Raw genomic sequence first — 16,643 nt, 5'->3', positions numbered from 1 at the left:
CATGTCTAAAGTGTTTATTAATTGATCATTACATATCTGGAAAGAGATTTGTAACAGTATCAAAATTAGGTTTTATGTCTGGCTTTCACCTGTTTAATGATTTAATAGGGAATTCTGGAATTCCTACTGGACAAATTAATGGATAAACAGGGAAATGGGAGGGTGTGTTAATGTGTTGGGTTCTTCCAAACCAATTTTTGACTAGCAGGAATAAAAGTCCATATTCTACAGGATAAGGTGTTAGGAGGACAAAATAAAATTCTGCATTGAGGAGTAAATACGAATTATTTGTTTAAAGATGTGATAAGAGACTTGAGTTTGCAGTAATCTTTGAAAAAAAAAAAGACTTAAACAGTTTAGTTGAAAAGTGAGTATAAAGTTAGACGTAAATATGATGACTGTGTCATGGAATTTAATAAGCTTAAAGGAGAATCAGCCATCACCTTACAAACTAATTGTGTTACAAAAGTTAATCTTTTTTTTTTTTTTTTTTAAATTAAATATTTGGTATTAGGGAATTTTCTATTGGAACCACATTATAGATGGTTAGGTTTCCAAGTCATCCCACAAGAACATATAAACTTATGTAAAGAATTATAGTTTTATTAAGAGGAGCCTGAGCTCTGGAGTGGGTGGTGAGGAGTGGGGGGTTGAGGGGAGGACGGTGGGAGAGAGGTGGTGGTTATGTGTTACTGTAGGGAGGAGAAGTAGGTGCCAAACGTTTCCTCTTTAATATTTGTGAGGGAATGGCCACCCTTAGGCAAATTTTGGAAATGGGTAAAGTTTTCCACTGGCTTCTCTGTGCATCTCTCTGAACTTCCATCATCACTCTCCTTTGCTGCCAGGGCACGATGAAAACACAATGTGGTTCATGCTGTAATAGAGATGTGCACAGGGTGAGCAATGACTTAGTTCATACTGATGTGTGACTGAATGTATGCACCCCTTGACCTCTCAGAGTTAACTACATTTAGAAGTGAAATGTGTGTCAAACCAAATGAATTTAAAATTGATATAAAATGATAAAAGTTCAGTTTCAAGCAGGGAATAAAGTGGAATGTAGGAAATTGAGGCATTGCAGACAAGATAGTTTGCAGAGAAGGGAAGGATCCACATGGTTGGGTTTGCCCTGCCTTGGTGTCTTTCTCTGGAGACATCTATCACCACTGTCAAGAGATTTGTTTTCCTTCCTTTGATTTTGAAAACTGGGATTTTGCTATAGTCTCTTTCCAAATCTGTACTTTTCTTACTTTATTTATAAAGTGTACTTTTCCCCCTTTATTAAGCCGTTTTTTTTGGATAAAAGTTTAAAAGTGGCAGGTTTCAACTCAACGAGCATCTAATGGGATAGTAAGCTTCTCATCATTTCTGTTCATCCAAGCCCAGTACATTGGTGAAATGAAGTTTGTGTAGAAGGTATTCTTGAATCATTTGGGAGGTGCTGCCTAACTCCTAAGATTTTATAGATTATAAAATGCAAATGCCGGCCAGGCGTGGTGGCTCCTGCCTGCAATCCCAGGACTTTGGAAGGCCAAGGCGGGTAGATCACCTGAGGTTGGGAGTTCGAGACCAGCGTGACCAACATGGAGAAACCCCGTCTCTACTAAACATACAAAATTAGCTGGGCCTGGAGGCGCATGCCTGTAATCCCAGCTATTCGGGAGGCTGAGGCAGGAGAATTGCTTGAACTCGGGAGGCGGAGGTTGTGGTGAGCTGAGATCGCACCATTGCACTCCAGCCTGGTCAAGAAAAGCAAAACTCTGTCTCAAAAATAAAACAAAATAAAATGCAAATGCTTCAGAATATAATACAACCTAGTAGGATTTTTGTTTTGGATTTGCGTTGTGGTATTGCTATACCTACAATTGGTCAGATTTAGACTTTGCTTCAATTTCATTTGCAAAATTATGCAGTTTTCTGCCTATGATAGCCCTAATTTCCAATCAGTCAGGAATACTGACCAGGACGTACAAAAAAGCAGGAAGATTTAAAAAAAATAAGAAATAGCATTTATTTAAAGACTAATAATTATATGAAGCCAAGTTCTTTAAGGACTTATTTTTTTTAAAGTAATTTTTACCATGGAAAAATGAACTTTTGAAAAACTTTTACTTAATTTGTGTTAAAGACATGAACATAGACTTAGAAGATACTTTGGCTAAATTAGGTTGTCTTTTGTCTCTTGGCTAAAAAGCACTCCTTTTAGAAAGATACTTCTAGGCTGAAAAATTCTTCTAGAAGGGTTTACTTATGATATGGATAATTTTTGCTTTCCTTAATTTTTTATCTTCCTTACTTTCAATTTCTGGTGGCCTAGCTTTGGAAACCAGTTGTGAATTTCACAGTGAAAACGACATGTTTTTAAAGGCTGCCAAGGTTCGCCACATTTTATTTTAGTTCACAACAGTCTCCTCTACTTTTGTCCTTCAGATGAAAGAACAAAGCAATGGCAGCAGTCTTGACTTGATTTTTATGTAGGATAGTACATGTCATAGAGGGGTAACAAGTAAATCCTTTTGTGAGGACTTATTTGATAGAACCCTAAGGCTATACATTGACGGACATATCCTATTGCATAGATTGACTCTGGGCTATGCAGAAAGGTCACCACAGGATAGACTGTCTGTCAATTTAGATTTCCCTGTGTTAGAAGGAATCAAAGTGGTAGGTGAAATGATTGAAAAAGCAAAATCAAAACCAAACCAAACTAAAACATTTCAGTTCTAGAAATGCATTTGAGAGAAACCATTTGGCAATAGTGTTTGGAGCCTTTCTTGAAGCATGTCTCCTACATTGCAGCTGAATAGCTGAGAAAAGAGACCATGTTTCTACTTTTAGAAGGAAAAAAAAATCAATGCAAAGGAGAGAGAAACAAGGTAAAAAGGGCTAAATTGTAGGGCTTTGACTTTATGCGTTGATGTATCATATGCTAATAACAGTAATTTGAAACTTTGATTTGAGAAGAAACTCAAGTAATATCTTTTCACTTAATATAATTTGAATAATTATTTTTTCAAGGCAAAATCTTTTAAAAAGTAAAGGATTTTGTAGCCACCTTGTAAGTGGCTTGTGATAGAGTTAAGCATAGACTAGGAACAAGGACACACTTGGCATGTTTGAAGGGGCAAATGGGGCCCTGGGCAGGCCATTTGGGTTATTTTCAATAAGAGAAAGAGAACTATCTAGAAATATGCTACATTTCAGAAAGTGTGCTCTCTCTTTGCAGTAAACGATACCAGTGGCTTTCATATAAAATTCTTAACACTTACTGTGGTTTTTAGTAGATAAATGAATAATATATTAAAGCTATTTGAAAACATGGCTAGAGATTTTGAATATTAATCCAACTATGACATGCCACATATGGTCATTTGATATAAATGTATATTGTTAGGCAAAAATCTCACTGAATTGATTTTTTTTTTTTTGAGACCGAGTCTCGCTCTGTCGCCCAGGCTGGAGTGCAGTCGCGCGATCTCGGCCCACTGCAAGCTCCGCCTCCCGGGTTCACGCCATTCTCCTGCCTCAGCCTCCTTAGTAACTGGGACTACAGGTGCCCGCCACCACGCCCGGCTAATTTTTTGTAAGTTTTAGTAGAGACGGGGTTTCACCGTGTTAGCCAGGATGGTCTCAATCTTCTGACCCCGTGATCCGCCCGCCTCGGCCTCCCAAAGTGCTGGGATTACACCAAACCCGGCCAATTGATTTTTAAGGATAATGTTAATGCCTTAAAGAATGGCTTGCAGTTCTTTTTTTTTTTCTCCTTCTTATTTTGTCTTGACCAACTATCCGTGCCTTCTCAGGGGCTTTTCTCTTTTTACACAACTGTGCAATTTATATTAGTTTCTTTTCCTGTCCAAGAAGGTAAATTGCCTTTAACCTTCTCCAGTCAAAACCCTCAAATAAACAATCTCTAAATCAAGTAAAGACATATCTTTACTTGTTTCCATGTCTTTCAAAGGGTTGCTTGTTCCTTGTCTAAGTCATCATTAACCAGAAGGAGCAAAATATGGGGGTAGGCTGCCTCAGTGCTATGATTTCACAGAAGCCAAAGGACTTGAAGACTTGAACGCTGTAAGATGTGTCTTACCATTCTGATCACTTAAGACTACTGCTCAAATACAAACCCACCTCAGATGAGTTGTTAATTTAATTGTGAACATACTGGTGTAGATTAATTTGTTACAGGACCTAAGCCCAGACAGCATGACCTCAGGAAACAGTTGGGGAATATCTTCTTTCTCTGAAGGTAGATTTTGTAGCCTGGTCCTCTGAGGGCTACGGTTGATATCAGGAAGAGGTGTTGAATACAAGTTTTACCTATTCCTTGATTTTCATGAGTATTGTTCTTTAGAAAACAGTTTTCTTTACTAATAAGCATCTTTTTGTGTTTGTGCACAGGCAGCATGTCAGCTGAAACACCAATCACACTGAATATCGATCCTCAGGATCTGCAGGTCCAAACATTCACTGTAGAGAAGCTACTGGAGCCTCTCATAATTCAGGTATTAATACCATGGAAATTATGATATATAGTAACTGCAGAAGAATGAAAAAAAGTGGGAAAAATGAATAATGAAGAAATAAAAGGTTTGATTTTTATATATGAATATGTCATCTAAAATTGTCCTTTATTTAAAGAGTTGTTAAGATATGAAAAGTAGGTATGTATGTTGCTAAGATGTGAAAAAGTATGAATTCTGAAAGTTCCCTGACATTCTCTTTTAGCAATAATAACAGTAATTATATATATATATAATTTTCAGAGTACCTTTATATAAATTATCTTCTTTGATAATCATGAAAACTGAATGAGGCAGGTAACATGGTTAAAACCATCTTTATCATATAGATGAGGAAACTGAGGCCTAGAGAATTTTACTAACTTGCCTCAGGCACATGGCATCTCATTTGCCAAATAGGAAATTACCTTCAAAACACTAAAATATATGAGAAAAGCAGCTATTTAAAGGAATTCTGTGATAAAGTCTTTCATAAGGTGAATAATCCTTTGATGATATGCATAATGATTCTCCGATTTTTTTTATTATGTAAGTCGAGATTTCGTGTATTGCATTTTCTTAGAGCAGGGCTTGAAGAAACTTATGCAGTGGTATAGATTTAAATTTTTGTACTTAACCCACAATTTGTGAGGGAACTCCCTTTTAGGCCTTACATCATGCCTCCTAATACAAGATTCAAGTCCCTTTTCCTAGGGACTCAAAAGAACCCAAGGGTTACTTGGATGAAAAACTATGCTGACCTTTCCTCAGATCATTTAAATGTGTTCTGCTTATCTTTTTTGTGAGATGGATGTGGGGAGGGGAGTAGCTCTGAAAATAGACTTTGTACATATTTTTATCGATTTGTATATATTGTGCAAGTTGATATCTGCTACTTGAAAGACAATTCAAAACCTGTGCCTCCCTGATGATACCTTAATAGTTAACTTTGGCAGTCTTAACGGCACTAATATCTGCTGTGAAATTTATACTAGATGACTGTGGAGACGTCATTAAAGTCCGTCTTCGTCACCCACTAAACAGTTTCATGTTAAAAAGAAAAAAGGCTGGGTGCAGTGGCTCATGCCTATAATCCCAGCACTTTGGGAGGCCAAGGTGGGAGGATTGCTTGAGTCCAGGAGTTAAACACCAGTCTGGGCAACATAGTGAGACCCTGTTTGAAAAAAGAAAGAAAGAAAGAAAAAAAAAAACCCTTCATTTGTTTTTCTAATTAAGTTCACAAAAAAATTAGAATGTCCAAAAAAGTTAAAAAAATAGAATAAAAACACTCATAATTTTACCAAGAGATAAACATTAATGTTTTGGTGCATTTACTTCCAGTACAACAAAGTTACAGGAGATTTTTTAATCTCTTTGTACTTTGTACTATTAAAGACTATATCTTCTTTATATATGTCCTTACATGTATATACATTATATACATGAAGAATATATATATGTTAACAAGTGGAGCTAGTACTATATATGTAGACTTTAATCCCACTTTTCCATTTTAAATGATATTTTAATAATTTTCCTATTTATTTGTAAGCATGATCTAATAAAACTGCTATTTACTTATATATCATATGGCTGCACTATAGTTTTTTTTTTAAGTAGCCTTGCGTTTTTGGACATTTAGGGTGTTTCTATTTTTTTCCTATTATAGATACTGCTGTGCTGAACATCTTTGTATACACATTTTTGTTATCAATTTGTATTATTTCACTAGAATTAGTTACAAATGTAAAAGTTAATGGCCAAGATACGAGTATTTTTATACTTTTTCATACATATCGCCAAGTTTTTTGGGGACAGTTTTTGACTTTATATGTTAATGTATCATATGCTAATAACAGTAATTTGAATCTTTGATTTGAGAAGAAACTCAAGTAATATCTTTTCCCTTAATAGAATTTGAATAATTATTTTTTCATGGCGAAATATTTTAAAAAGTAAAGGAATTGTAGCCACCCTGTAAGTGGGCTCACAAGTCATGTAAGGTTTTGTTCCTATCCAATTATAAGGAGTAGGAATAGGGAAATGACCTTCATTTTGGAGATGGCTGGTGAAAACAAATACATTAATGCTAGTGTATAACCCTTATTTGCTCTATAACAATGGAACATTAGAGTTGGTCACTTAAAACTTGCTAATCACAAAGGTTGCTGACATGTTGCTTGTATACAGAGAGAGTGTCATGGGGAAACTACTTTTTATATGCTAACTGAAACTAATAGATATTTTGCTTTAGTCAAGTACATTGCTAAAGAAGTTAATAGAAAGTATTCTAAGTAAATTCACATTAAAGGGTAATGCCAGTCACAGTGTGTGTGTGCATGTGTGTGTGTGTGTGCACATGCGCGCGTTTTATGGCGTGTTCTAAATCGATTATAACCATCTATAAACATTTATTGAGTTCACCTATAAAATTAGAAGGATGAAAATGACCTGAGTAATCTTGTTTGATTGGAAAGAAATGCATCTCTTTTAAAAAGTGTGATTATACTAGTTTTAGAGGGCTTTTGATGTTCTTGGATTCAGACTTTTCATGATCCACAAGTAGATGAGTCACAGAAATGGAACTCATTACCTTTTACATACCAGACAGTTCTGCTACACGTAAATGTGATTGCTAATTTTGTCTTCCTTAAGATTGTTGTCAGTGTTTTCAAAATATTCACTGATTTCTGAAAAGTGCTTTGGTATACAACATCGATGTCTCAGCTATAAAAATTATTTTGTGGTCTTAGCAATACTCAAGTGGTATTAAATTAAAATATTAATAATTTATATAATATCAACTATATGTAATAAATGTCTTATAAAGCAGAATTCTATTTAACAAAATTATTTGTATACACTCTTGTTTTTTTTTATAATGGGATTCTTCTTATCAAAAACCAGTACATTTCAAAGTCAAAGAGTTATATTTTAAAATAACTGATCTTTTTGGATTTGATGTTCAGCCTTCTTGTATCTGTCACTTTGATCATGTATTACCCACCAACACAAATAAAATATCTCATTAAATTATATTAAAGGTTTTTTCCAGCATAACATCATGTTAAGTGTCTCATCACATTCTTTTTGGTTTTTCAAAAAGTGTTTATTTTTGTTTTTTTAGATAAAAATAAGCTGTTTAAAATTTACAAGAAAAAACAAACAACTCCATCAAAAAGTGGACAAAGGATATGAACAGACACTTCTCAAAAGAAGATATTTATGCGGCCAAAAAACATATGAAAAAAGCTCATCATCACTGGTCATTAGAGAAATGCAAATCAAAACCATAATGAGATACCATCTCATGCCAGTTAGAATGGTGATCATAAAAAGTCAGGAAACAACAGATGCTGGAGAGGACATGGAGAAATAGGAATGCTTTTACACTGTTGGTGGGAGTGTAAATTAGTTCAACCATTGTGGAAGACAGTGTGGCAATTCCTCAAGGATCTAGAACCAGAAATACCATTTGACCCAGCAATCTCATTACTGGGTGTATACCCAAAGGATTACAAACCATTCTACTATAAAGACACATGCACATGTATGTTTATTGGAGCACTGTTCACAATAGCAAAGACTGGGAACCAACCCAAATGCCCATCAGTGACAGACTGGATAAAGAAAACGTGGCACATACACACCATGGAATACTATGCAGCCATAAAAAAGGATGAGTTCACGTCCTTTGCAGGGACATAGATGAAGCTGGAAGCCATCATTCTCAGCAAACTATTACAAGAAGAGAAAACCAAATGCCACGTGTTCTCACTCATAAGTGGGAGATGCACAATGAGAACACATGGACACAGGGAGGGGAACATCACACACTGGGGCCTGTCAGAGGGTCGGGGGTTAGAGGAGGGATAGCATTAGGAGAAATACCTAATGTGGATGATGGGTTGATGGGTGCAGCAAACCACCATGGCACGTGTATATCTATGTAAAAACTTGTACGTTCTGCACATGTATCCCAGAACTTAAGGTATAATAAAAGAAAAAAAAGAATAACCTGTTTATTTAAAAAGGCTAAGTAGACCTCAATATTTATTTTTCATTAACTTTTATTTTAAGTTTAGGAGTACATGTGCAGGATGTGCAGGTTTGTTACATAGGTAAACATGTGCCATGGTGGCTTGCTGCACAGATCATCCCATCACCTAAGTATTAAGCCCAGCATCCATTAGCTATTCTTCCTGATGCTCTCCCTCCCCCAACCCCTGCTGACAGGTCCCAGTGTGTTCCCTCCGTAAGTCCATGTGTTCTCATCCTTCAGCTCCCACTTATAAGTGAGAACATATGGTATTTGGTTTTCTGTTCCTGCATTAGTTTGCTGAGGATAATGACTTCCAACTTCATCCACATCCCTGCAGAGGACGTGAACTTGTTCTTTTTTATGACTGCATAGTATTCCATGGTATATATGTATCACATTTTATTTATCCAGTCTATCATTGATGGGCATTTAGGTTGATTCCATGTCTTTGCTATTGTGAATAGTACTACAATGAACATACACGTGCATGTATCTTTATAATGGAATGATATATATTCCTTTGGGTATATACCCAATAATGGGATTGCTGAGTTAAATGGTATTTCTGCATCTAGGTCTTTGAGGAATTGCCACGCTGTTTTCCACAATGGTTGAACTAATTTACACACCCACCAACAATGTAAAAGCATTCCTTTTTCTCTGCAACCTTGTCAGCATCTGTTGTTTTTTGACTTTTTAATAAGCATTCTGACTGGTGTGAGATGGTATCTCATTGTTGTTTTGATTTACATTTCTCCAGTGATCAGTGATGTTGAACTTTTTTGTTTTTTGAGACAGAGTCTTGCTGTGTCACCCGGACTGGAGTGCAGTGGCATGATCTTGGCTCACTGCAACCTCCACCTCCTGGGTTTCAGTGATTCTCCTATGTCAGCCTCCTGCTAGCTGGGTTTACAGGCACATGCCACCATGCCCAGTTAATTTTTGTATTCTTAGTAGACATGGGGTTTCACCATGTTGGCCAGGCTGGTCTTGAACTCCTGACCTCAGGTGATCTGCCCACCTTGGCCTCCCAAAGGGCTGGGATTACAGGAGTGAGCCACTGCACCCAGCCGATGTTGAACTTTTCTTCATGTTTATTGGTCTTCTTTTGAAAAGTGTCTGTTCATGTCTTTTGCCCACCTTTTAATAGTTTTTTTTTTTTTTTCTTGTAAATTTGTTTAAGTTCTTTGTAGACTCTGGATATTAGACCTTTTTCAGATGGATAGACTGCAAAATTTTTCTCCCATTCTGTAGGTTGCCTCTTCACTCTGATGATAGTTTCTTTTGCTGTGAGGAAACTCTTTAGTTTAATTATATCCCATTTATCTATTTTTGCTTTTGTTGCAATTGCTTTCGGCATTTTCATCATGAAATCTTTGCCTGTGCCTATGTCCTGAATGGTATTGCCTCAGTTTTCTTCTAGGGTTTTTATAGTTTTGGGTTTTACATTTAAATATTTAATCCCTCTTGGGTTACTTTTTGTATATGGTGTCAGGTAGGGGTCTAGTTTCAATTTTCTGCATGTGGCTAGCCAGTTCTCCCAGCACTATTTATTAAACAGGAAATCTTTTCCCCATTGCTTGTTTTTGTCAGGATTGTTGAAGATCAGATGGTTGTAGGTTTGTGGTCTTATTTCTGAGTTCCCTATTCTGTTCCATTGGTCTATGTGTCTGTTTTTATAGCAGTACCATGCTGTTTTGGTTACTGTAGCCCTGTTGTATAGTTTGAAGTTAGATAATGTGAAGCCTCCAGCTTTGTTCTTTTTGCTTAGGATTGTCTTGGCTATTTGGGCTGTTTTTTGGTTCCAAATACATTTTAAAATAGTTTTTTTAAAAAAAATTCTGTGAAAAATGTCAGTAGTAGTTTAATAGGAATAGCATTGAATCTATAAATTGCTTTGGGCAATATGGCCATTCTAATGACCATGATTCTTCCTATCCATGAGGATGGAATGTTTTTCCATTTGTTTGTGTCCTCTCTGATTTCCTTGAGCAGTGGTTTGTAGTTCTCCTTGAAGAAGGCTTTCACTTCCCTTGTTAGCTGTGTTCTTAGATCTTTTATTATTTTTGTAGCAATCATAATTGGGAGTTCATTCATGATTTGGCTTTCTGATTTCCTGTTGTTGGTGTATAGGAATGCTAGCAATTTTTGCACAGTGATTTTGTATCCTGAGACTTTGCTGAAGTTGCTTATCAGCTTAAGGAGCTTTTGGGCTGAGACAATGGGCTTTTTCTAGATAAAGGATCATGTCATCTGCAAACAAAGATAATTTGACTTCCTCTCTTCCCATTTGAATACTCTCTATTTCTTTCTCTTGGCCTTATTGTCCTGGCCAGAACTTTCGATATTATGTTGAATAGGAGTGGTGAGAGAGGACATTCTTGTCTTGTGCATTTTCAAGGGGAATGCTTCCAGCTTTTGCCCATTTAGTATGATATTGGCTCTGGGTTTGTCATAGATGGTTTTTATTTTTTTGAGGTATATTCCTTCAATACCTAGTTTATTGAGAGTTTTTTTTTTTTAACATGAAGAGATGTTGAATTTTATCAAAGGCCTTTTCTACATCTATTGAGATAATCATGTGGTTTTTGTCTTTAGTTCTGTTTATGTGATGAATCACATTTGTTGATTTGCATGATCAAGACAACTTGATCATGGTGGATAATTTTCTTGATGTGCTCTTGGATTCAGTTTGCCAGTATTTTATTGAAGATTTTTGTATCGATGTTCATCAAGGATATTGGCCCGAAGTTTTTTTGTTGTTGTTGTATCTCTACCAGATTTTGTTATCAGGATGATGCTGACCTCATAGAATGAATTAGAGAGGAGTCCCTTCTTTTCAATTTTTTGAATAGTTTTAGTGGAAATGATACCAGTCCTTCTTGGTAGAATTCAGCTATAAATCCTTCTGGTCCTGGGCTTTTTTTGGGTTGGTAGGCTATTTATTGCTGCCTCTATTTCAAAACTCATTATTGGTCTATTCAGGCATTCAGTTTTTTCCTGGTTCAGTCTTGGGAAGGTGTATGTGTCCAGGAATTTATCCATTTCTTCTAGATTTTCTAGTTTATGTGCATAGAGGTGTTTATAGTATTCTCTGATGGTTGTTTGTATTTCTGTGGGGTCAGTGGTGATATCCCCCTTATCATTTCTGATTGTGTTTATTTGATTCTTCTCTCTTTTCTTCTTCATTAGTCTAGCTAGTGGTCTATCTATTTTATTAATTTTTCCAAAAAACAGCTCCTGGATTCATTGATTTTTAGAAGTGTTTTTTTGTTTCTCTATCTCCTTCAGTTAAGATCTGATTTTGGTTTTTTTCTTGCCTTCTGCTAGCTTTGGGGTTTTCTCTTAGTTCTCCAGTTCTTTTAGGTGAGATATTAGGTTATAACTTGAGATCTTTCAAGCTTTTTGATGTGGGCATCTAGTGCTATAAATTTACCTCCTAATGCTGCTTTAGCTATGTCCCAGAGATTCTGATAAGTGGTCTCTTTGTTCTCATTAGTTTCAAAGAACTTCTTGATTTCTGCCTTAATTTCATTATTTACCCAACAGTCATTCAGGAGCAGGTTGCCTACTTTCCATGTAGTTGTGTGGCTTTGAGTTTTCTTTCTTTTTTTTTTTGAGACAGAGTCTCGCTCTGTCACCCAGGCTGGAGTGCAGTGGCCGGATCTCAACTCACTGCAAGCTCCGCCTCCTGGGTTTATGCCATTCTCCTGCCTCAGCCTCCCGAGTAGCTGGGACTACAGGTGTCTACCACCTTGCCCGGCTAGTTTTTTGTATTTTTTAGTAGAGAAGGGGTTTCACTGTGTTAGCCAGGATGGTCTCGATCTCCTGACCTCATGATCCGCCCGTCTCGGCCTCCGAAAGTGCTGGGATTACAGGCTTGAGCCACTGCGCCTGGCCACTTTGGGTTAATTTCTTAATCTTGAGTTCTAATTTGATTGTGCTGTGGTCTGAGAGACTGTTTGTATTATTTCAGTTCCTTTACATTTGCAGAGGAGTGTTTTACTTCTGATTATGTGACCAATTTTAGAGTATGTACCATGTGGTGAATGAGAAGAATATATATTCTATTGTTTTTGGGCAGAGTGTTTTGTAGATATCTATTAGGTCTACTTGATCCAGAGCTGAGTTCAGGTCCTGAATATCTTTGTTAATTTTCTGTCTTGATGATCTGTCTAATATTGTCAGTGGGGTATTTAAATTTCCCAATCTAAGTCTCTTTGTAAGTGTCTAAGAACTTGCTTTATGCTCCTGGGTGCTCCTGTATTGTGTGTATGTATACAGGATATTTAGCTTTTCTTGTCAATTTGAATGCTTTATCATTATGTAATGCTCTTCTTTGTCTTTTTTTATCTTTGTTGTTTTAAAGTCTATTTTATCAGAAACTAAGATTGCAAATTCTGCTTTTTTTTTCTGTTTTCCATTTGCTTGGTAAATTTTCCTCCATCCCTTTATTTTGAGTCAATGTGTGTCTTTGCATGTGAGATGGGTCACTTGAAGACAGCACTTTGATGGGTCTTGGCTGTTTATCCAACTTGTCATTCTGTGTCTTTTAATTGGAATACTTAGCCCATTTACTTTTAAAGTTAATATTGTTGTGTGAATTTGATCCTGTTATCACGATGCTAGCTGGTAATTTTGCAGACTTGTTTATGTAGTTATTTCATAGTGTCACTGGTCTGTGTACTTCAGTGTGTTTTTTTAGTGGTTGATAATGCTTTTTCTTTTCCATATTAAATGCCTCCTTTAGGAGCTCTTACAAGGCAGACCAGATGGTGACAAATTCCCTCAGCATTTGCCTGTCTGAAAAGGATCTTATTTCTTCTTCATTTATGAAGCTTAGTTTGGCCAGATATGAAATTCTGGGTTGGAAATTTTTTTCTTTAAGAATGTTAAATATTGGCCCCCAGTCTCTTCTGCCTTATAGGGTTTCCATTGAGTGGTCTGCTGTTAGTCTGACGGGCTTCCCTTTGTAGGTGACTTGGCCTTTCTTTCTGGCTACGCTTAACATTTTTTCTTTCATTTTAACCTTGAAGAATCTGATAATTACGTGTCTTGGGGTTGATCTTCTCATGGAATATCTTACTGGGGTTCTCTGTATTTCCTGAATTTATATGTTGGCCTGTTTTGCTAGGTTGGGGAAGTTCTCCTGGATGATATCCTGAAGTGTGTTTTCCAACTTGGTTCCATCCTCCCTGTCTCTTTCAGGTACTCCAGTCAGTCATAGGTTTGGTCTTTTTATATATTTTCATATATTCATGTATAGGTTCTCAGCGGTTTTGTTTGTTCCTTTTCATGCTTTTTTCTCTAATCTTGTCTTTCTGCCCTATTTCAGCAAGATAGTCTTCAAGCTCACTTTTAATGGGGTTTTTATGGGGTCTTTTTTGTTGGTGTTGTGTTGTTTTCTGTTTGTTTTTCTTTTAACAGTCAGGTTAAGAGGTGACAACGTGCTAGCAGCCCTCACTCTCAGCACCTACTTGGCCTCGGCGTCCACTCTGGCAGTGCTTGAGGAGCCCTTCAGCCTGCCACTGCACTGTGGGAGCCCCTCTCTGGGCTGGCCAAGGCTGGAGCCAGCTCCCTCCACTTGTGGGGAGGTGTGGAGGGAGAGGCACAGGCGGGAACCGGGGTTGCATGGGTGCTCCTGGGCCAGCGCGAGTTCTGGTGGGCGTGGGCACAGGCTCCGCGGACCCCACACTCAGAGTGGACAGCTGGTGCTGCCGGCCCAGGGGCAGTGAGGGGCTTAGCACCCGGGCCAGCAACTGTGGAGGTTGCACCGGGTCCCCAGCACTGCTGGCACTGTGCCCAAATTCTCGCTGGGCCTCAGCTGCCTCCCCATGGGGCAGGGCTCAGGACATGCAGTCTGCCATGCCCAAGCCCCCCCTCCACTGTGGGCTCCCGCACAGCCCAATCCTCCCTGATGGGTGCTGCCCCCTGCTCTGTGATGCCCAGTCCTATGGACCACCCAAGGCCTGAGGAGTGCAGGTGTGGCTCGGGACTGGTGGGCAGCTTTCCCTGCAACCCCCCTGCGGGATCCACTGGGTGAGGCCAGCTGGGCTCCTGAGTCTTGTGGGAACTTGGGGAACTTTTATGTATAGCTAAGGGATTGTAAACGCACCAATCAGCACTCTGTGTCTAGCTCAGGGTTTGTAAATACACCAGTCAGTATGCTGTGTCTAGCTCAAGGTTTGTAAATACACAAATTGGTACTCTGTATCTAACTAACTCTGTGTCTGGCTAACCTAGTGGGGACTTGGAGAACTTTTCCATCTAGCACTCTGTGTCTGGCTCAAGGATTATAAATGCACCAATCAGCACTCTGTCAAAACGGACCAATCAGCTCTCAGTGAAACGGACCAATCAGCTCTCTGTAAAATGGACCAATCAGCAGGATGTGGGTGGGACCAGATAAGGGAATAAAAGCAGGCTGCCCCAGCCAGCCACTGGCAACCTGCTCACATCCCTTTCCACGCTATGGAAGCTTTGTTCTTTCAATCTTTGCAATAAATCTTGCTGCTCCTCACTCTGGATCCACACTGCCTTTATGAGCTGTAACACTCACTGCCAAGGTCTGCAGCTTCACTCCTGAAGGCAGCGAGACCACGAACCCACCAGGAAGAAGGAAAAAACTCCAGACACACCATTTTTAAGAACTGTAACTCTCACTGCAAGGGTCCGCGGCTTCATTCTTGTAGTCAGCAAGACCAAGAACCCACCAATTCCAGACACGAGGTCACTCTTCTGTTGGGCTGCTGTGGTTTGCTAGGGGTCCACTCCAGACCCTAGTTGCCTCAGTTTTCCTCATAGCTGGAAGTATCACCAGTGAAGGCTGTGAAACAACAAAGACTGCAGCCTGCTCCTTCCTCTGGAAGCTCTGTCCCAGCAGTGTACTGACATGTTGCTATTCCTAATGTGCCTGTAGGAGGTGTTTGGAGACTCCTGTTGGGAGGTCTCACTTGGTCAGAAGGAATGGGATCAGAAGCAGTCTGGATGCTTCCTGGTGGAGCAGATATGCTGTGTTGGAGAGGGGAGTGGGGGACCCTTCCTCCTCTGGATGGTTTGTATTCTCCAAAGCTGGCAGGCTGGAATGGCTGAGTCCACTGAATCACAGAGATCGTGGCCACCCCTCCTCCTGGGAGCTCCATCCCAGGGAGAGATCAGGGCTTTGTCTGTAGAACTCTTGCTGGGGTGGCTGAAACCCCCACAGGGAGGTCCCACCCAGTGAGGAGGAATGGACTGGGGTCCTACTTAAAGAATCAGTCTGGCCATGATCTGGCAAGGCGGCTGTGCCATTGTTGGGGACCCTTCATTGTCTGGATCATTTGTATTCTCCAAAGCCATCAGGCTGGAATGGCTGAGTCCACTAACTATGGAGATGGTGGCCGCCCCTCCCCCAGGGAACTTGGTCTTATCTCAGGCAGACTCCAGTCTGTCGCCATTGGCTGGTTGGAATTCCAAGTCAGTGGGTGTTAACTTGTGGGGTGCTGTGGGAGCAGGCCTGCAGAATGGCCCTGTTTGGCTCCCTGGGTTTAGCCCCTTTCCTAGGGATATATATATGCACAGATCTCCCGTCTTGCCAGGGATCCTGGGGCTGGAGTATGGAAAACTCCTGGGTCTCTGTGTGTGCCTGAACAGCTGCTCTGCCAACACTCTACACAGTTCTGTGTATCAGACCCAATGCCCTGGTGGTGTGGGCTCACTAGAGGAGCTCCTGATCCACACATTAAAGATACATGGGAAAAGATGTATCTTACATGGGTTGCAAAGATACATGGGAAAAGCGTGGTTTTCCAGGTGGGGTCGCAGAATCACTTACTGCTTCACTTGGCTGAGGGTGGGGTTTCATTTGGCTCCGTGCTGCTCCCAGGTGGACCATCGCCCTGCCCTGCTTTTCTTTGTTTTTCGTGGGTCAAATTGTTTGCCTAGTCAGCCCCAATGCGAGAACCTGGATACTTCAGCTGAAGGTGCTGAATTCACTTGCTCCTTTCCTTCCTCTCTGAGTGTCGCAGACCACAGCTGCTGCTTTTTTTTTTTTGAGACGTCTCGATCTGTTGCCCAGACTGGAGTGCAGTGGCGAGATCTCCGCTCGCTGCAAGCTCTTC

The 16,643-nt window shown here is 39.4% G+C and overlaps 1 protein-coding gene across 8 annotated transcripts in view; it reads left to right on the top strand.

Annotated features, from left to right (window-relative positions):
* CTNNA3 (catenin alpha 3) overlaps positions 1-16,643 on the top strand; it is a 1,832,183-nt gene that overhangs the window by 68,913 nt on the left and 1,746,627 nt on the right. For 6 of the 8 annotated variants that reach the window (XM_009214841.4, XM_009214844.4, XM_009214842.4 and 3 more), the window contains exon 2: positions 4,402-4,505. In XM_009214841.4, coding sequence (XP_009213105.3) covers positions 4,402-4,505 — 104 coding nt within the window. Of the gene's footprint in view, positions 1-3,564; positions 3,584-4,401; positions 4,506-16,643 lie in introns of those variants that run through there. The other 2 variants (XM_009214843.3, XM_031652658.1) reach the window with 2 other exon arrangements.

Source organism: Papio anubis, chromosome 11 (genome assembly GCF_008728515.1).
Source record: "Papio anubis isolate 15944 chromosome 11, Panubis1.0, whole genome shotgun sequence".
NCBI lineage: Eukaryota > Metazoa > Chordata > Mammalia > Primates > Cercopithecidae > Papio > Papio anubis.
The sequence above is the reverse complement of the archived record's forward strand: the minus strand, read 5'-3'. Positions and strand labels throughout refer to the sequence as shown.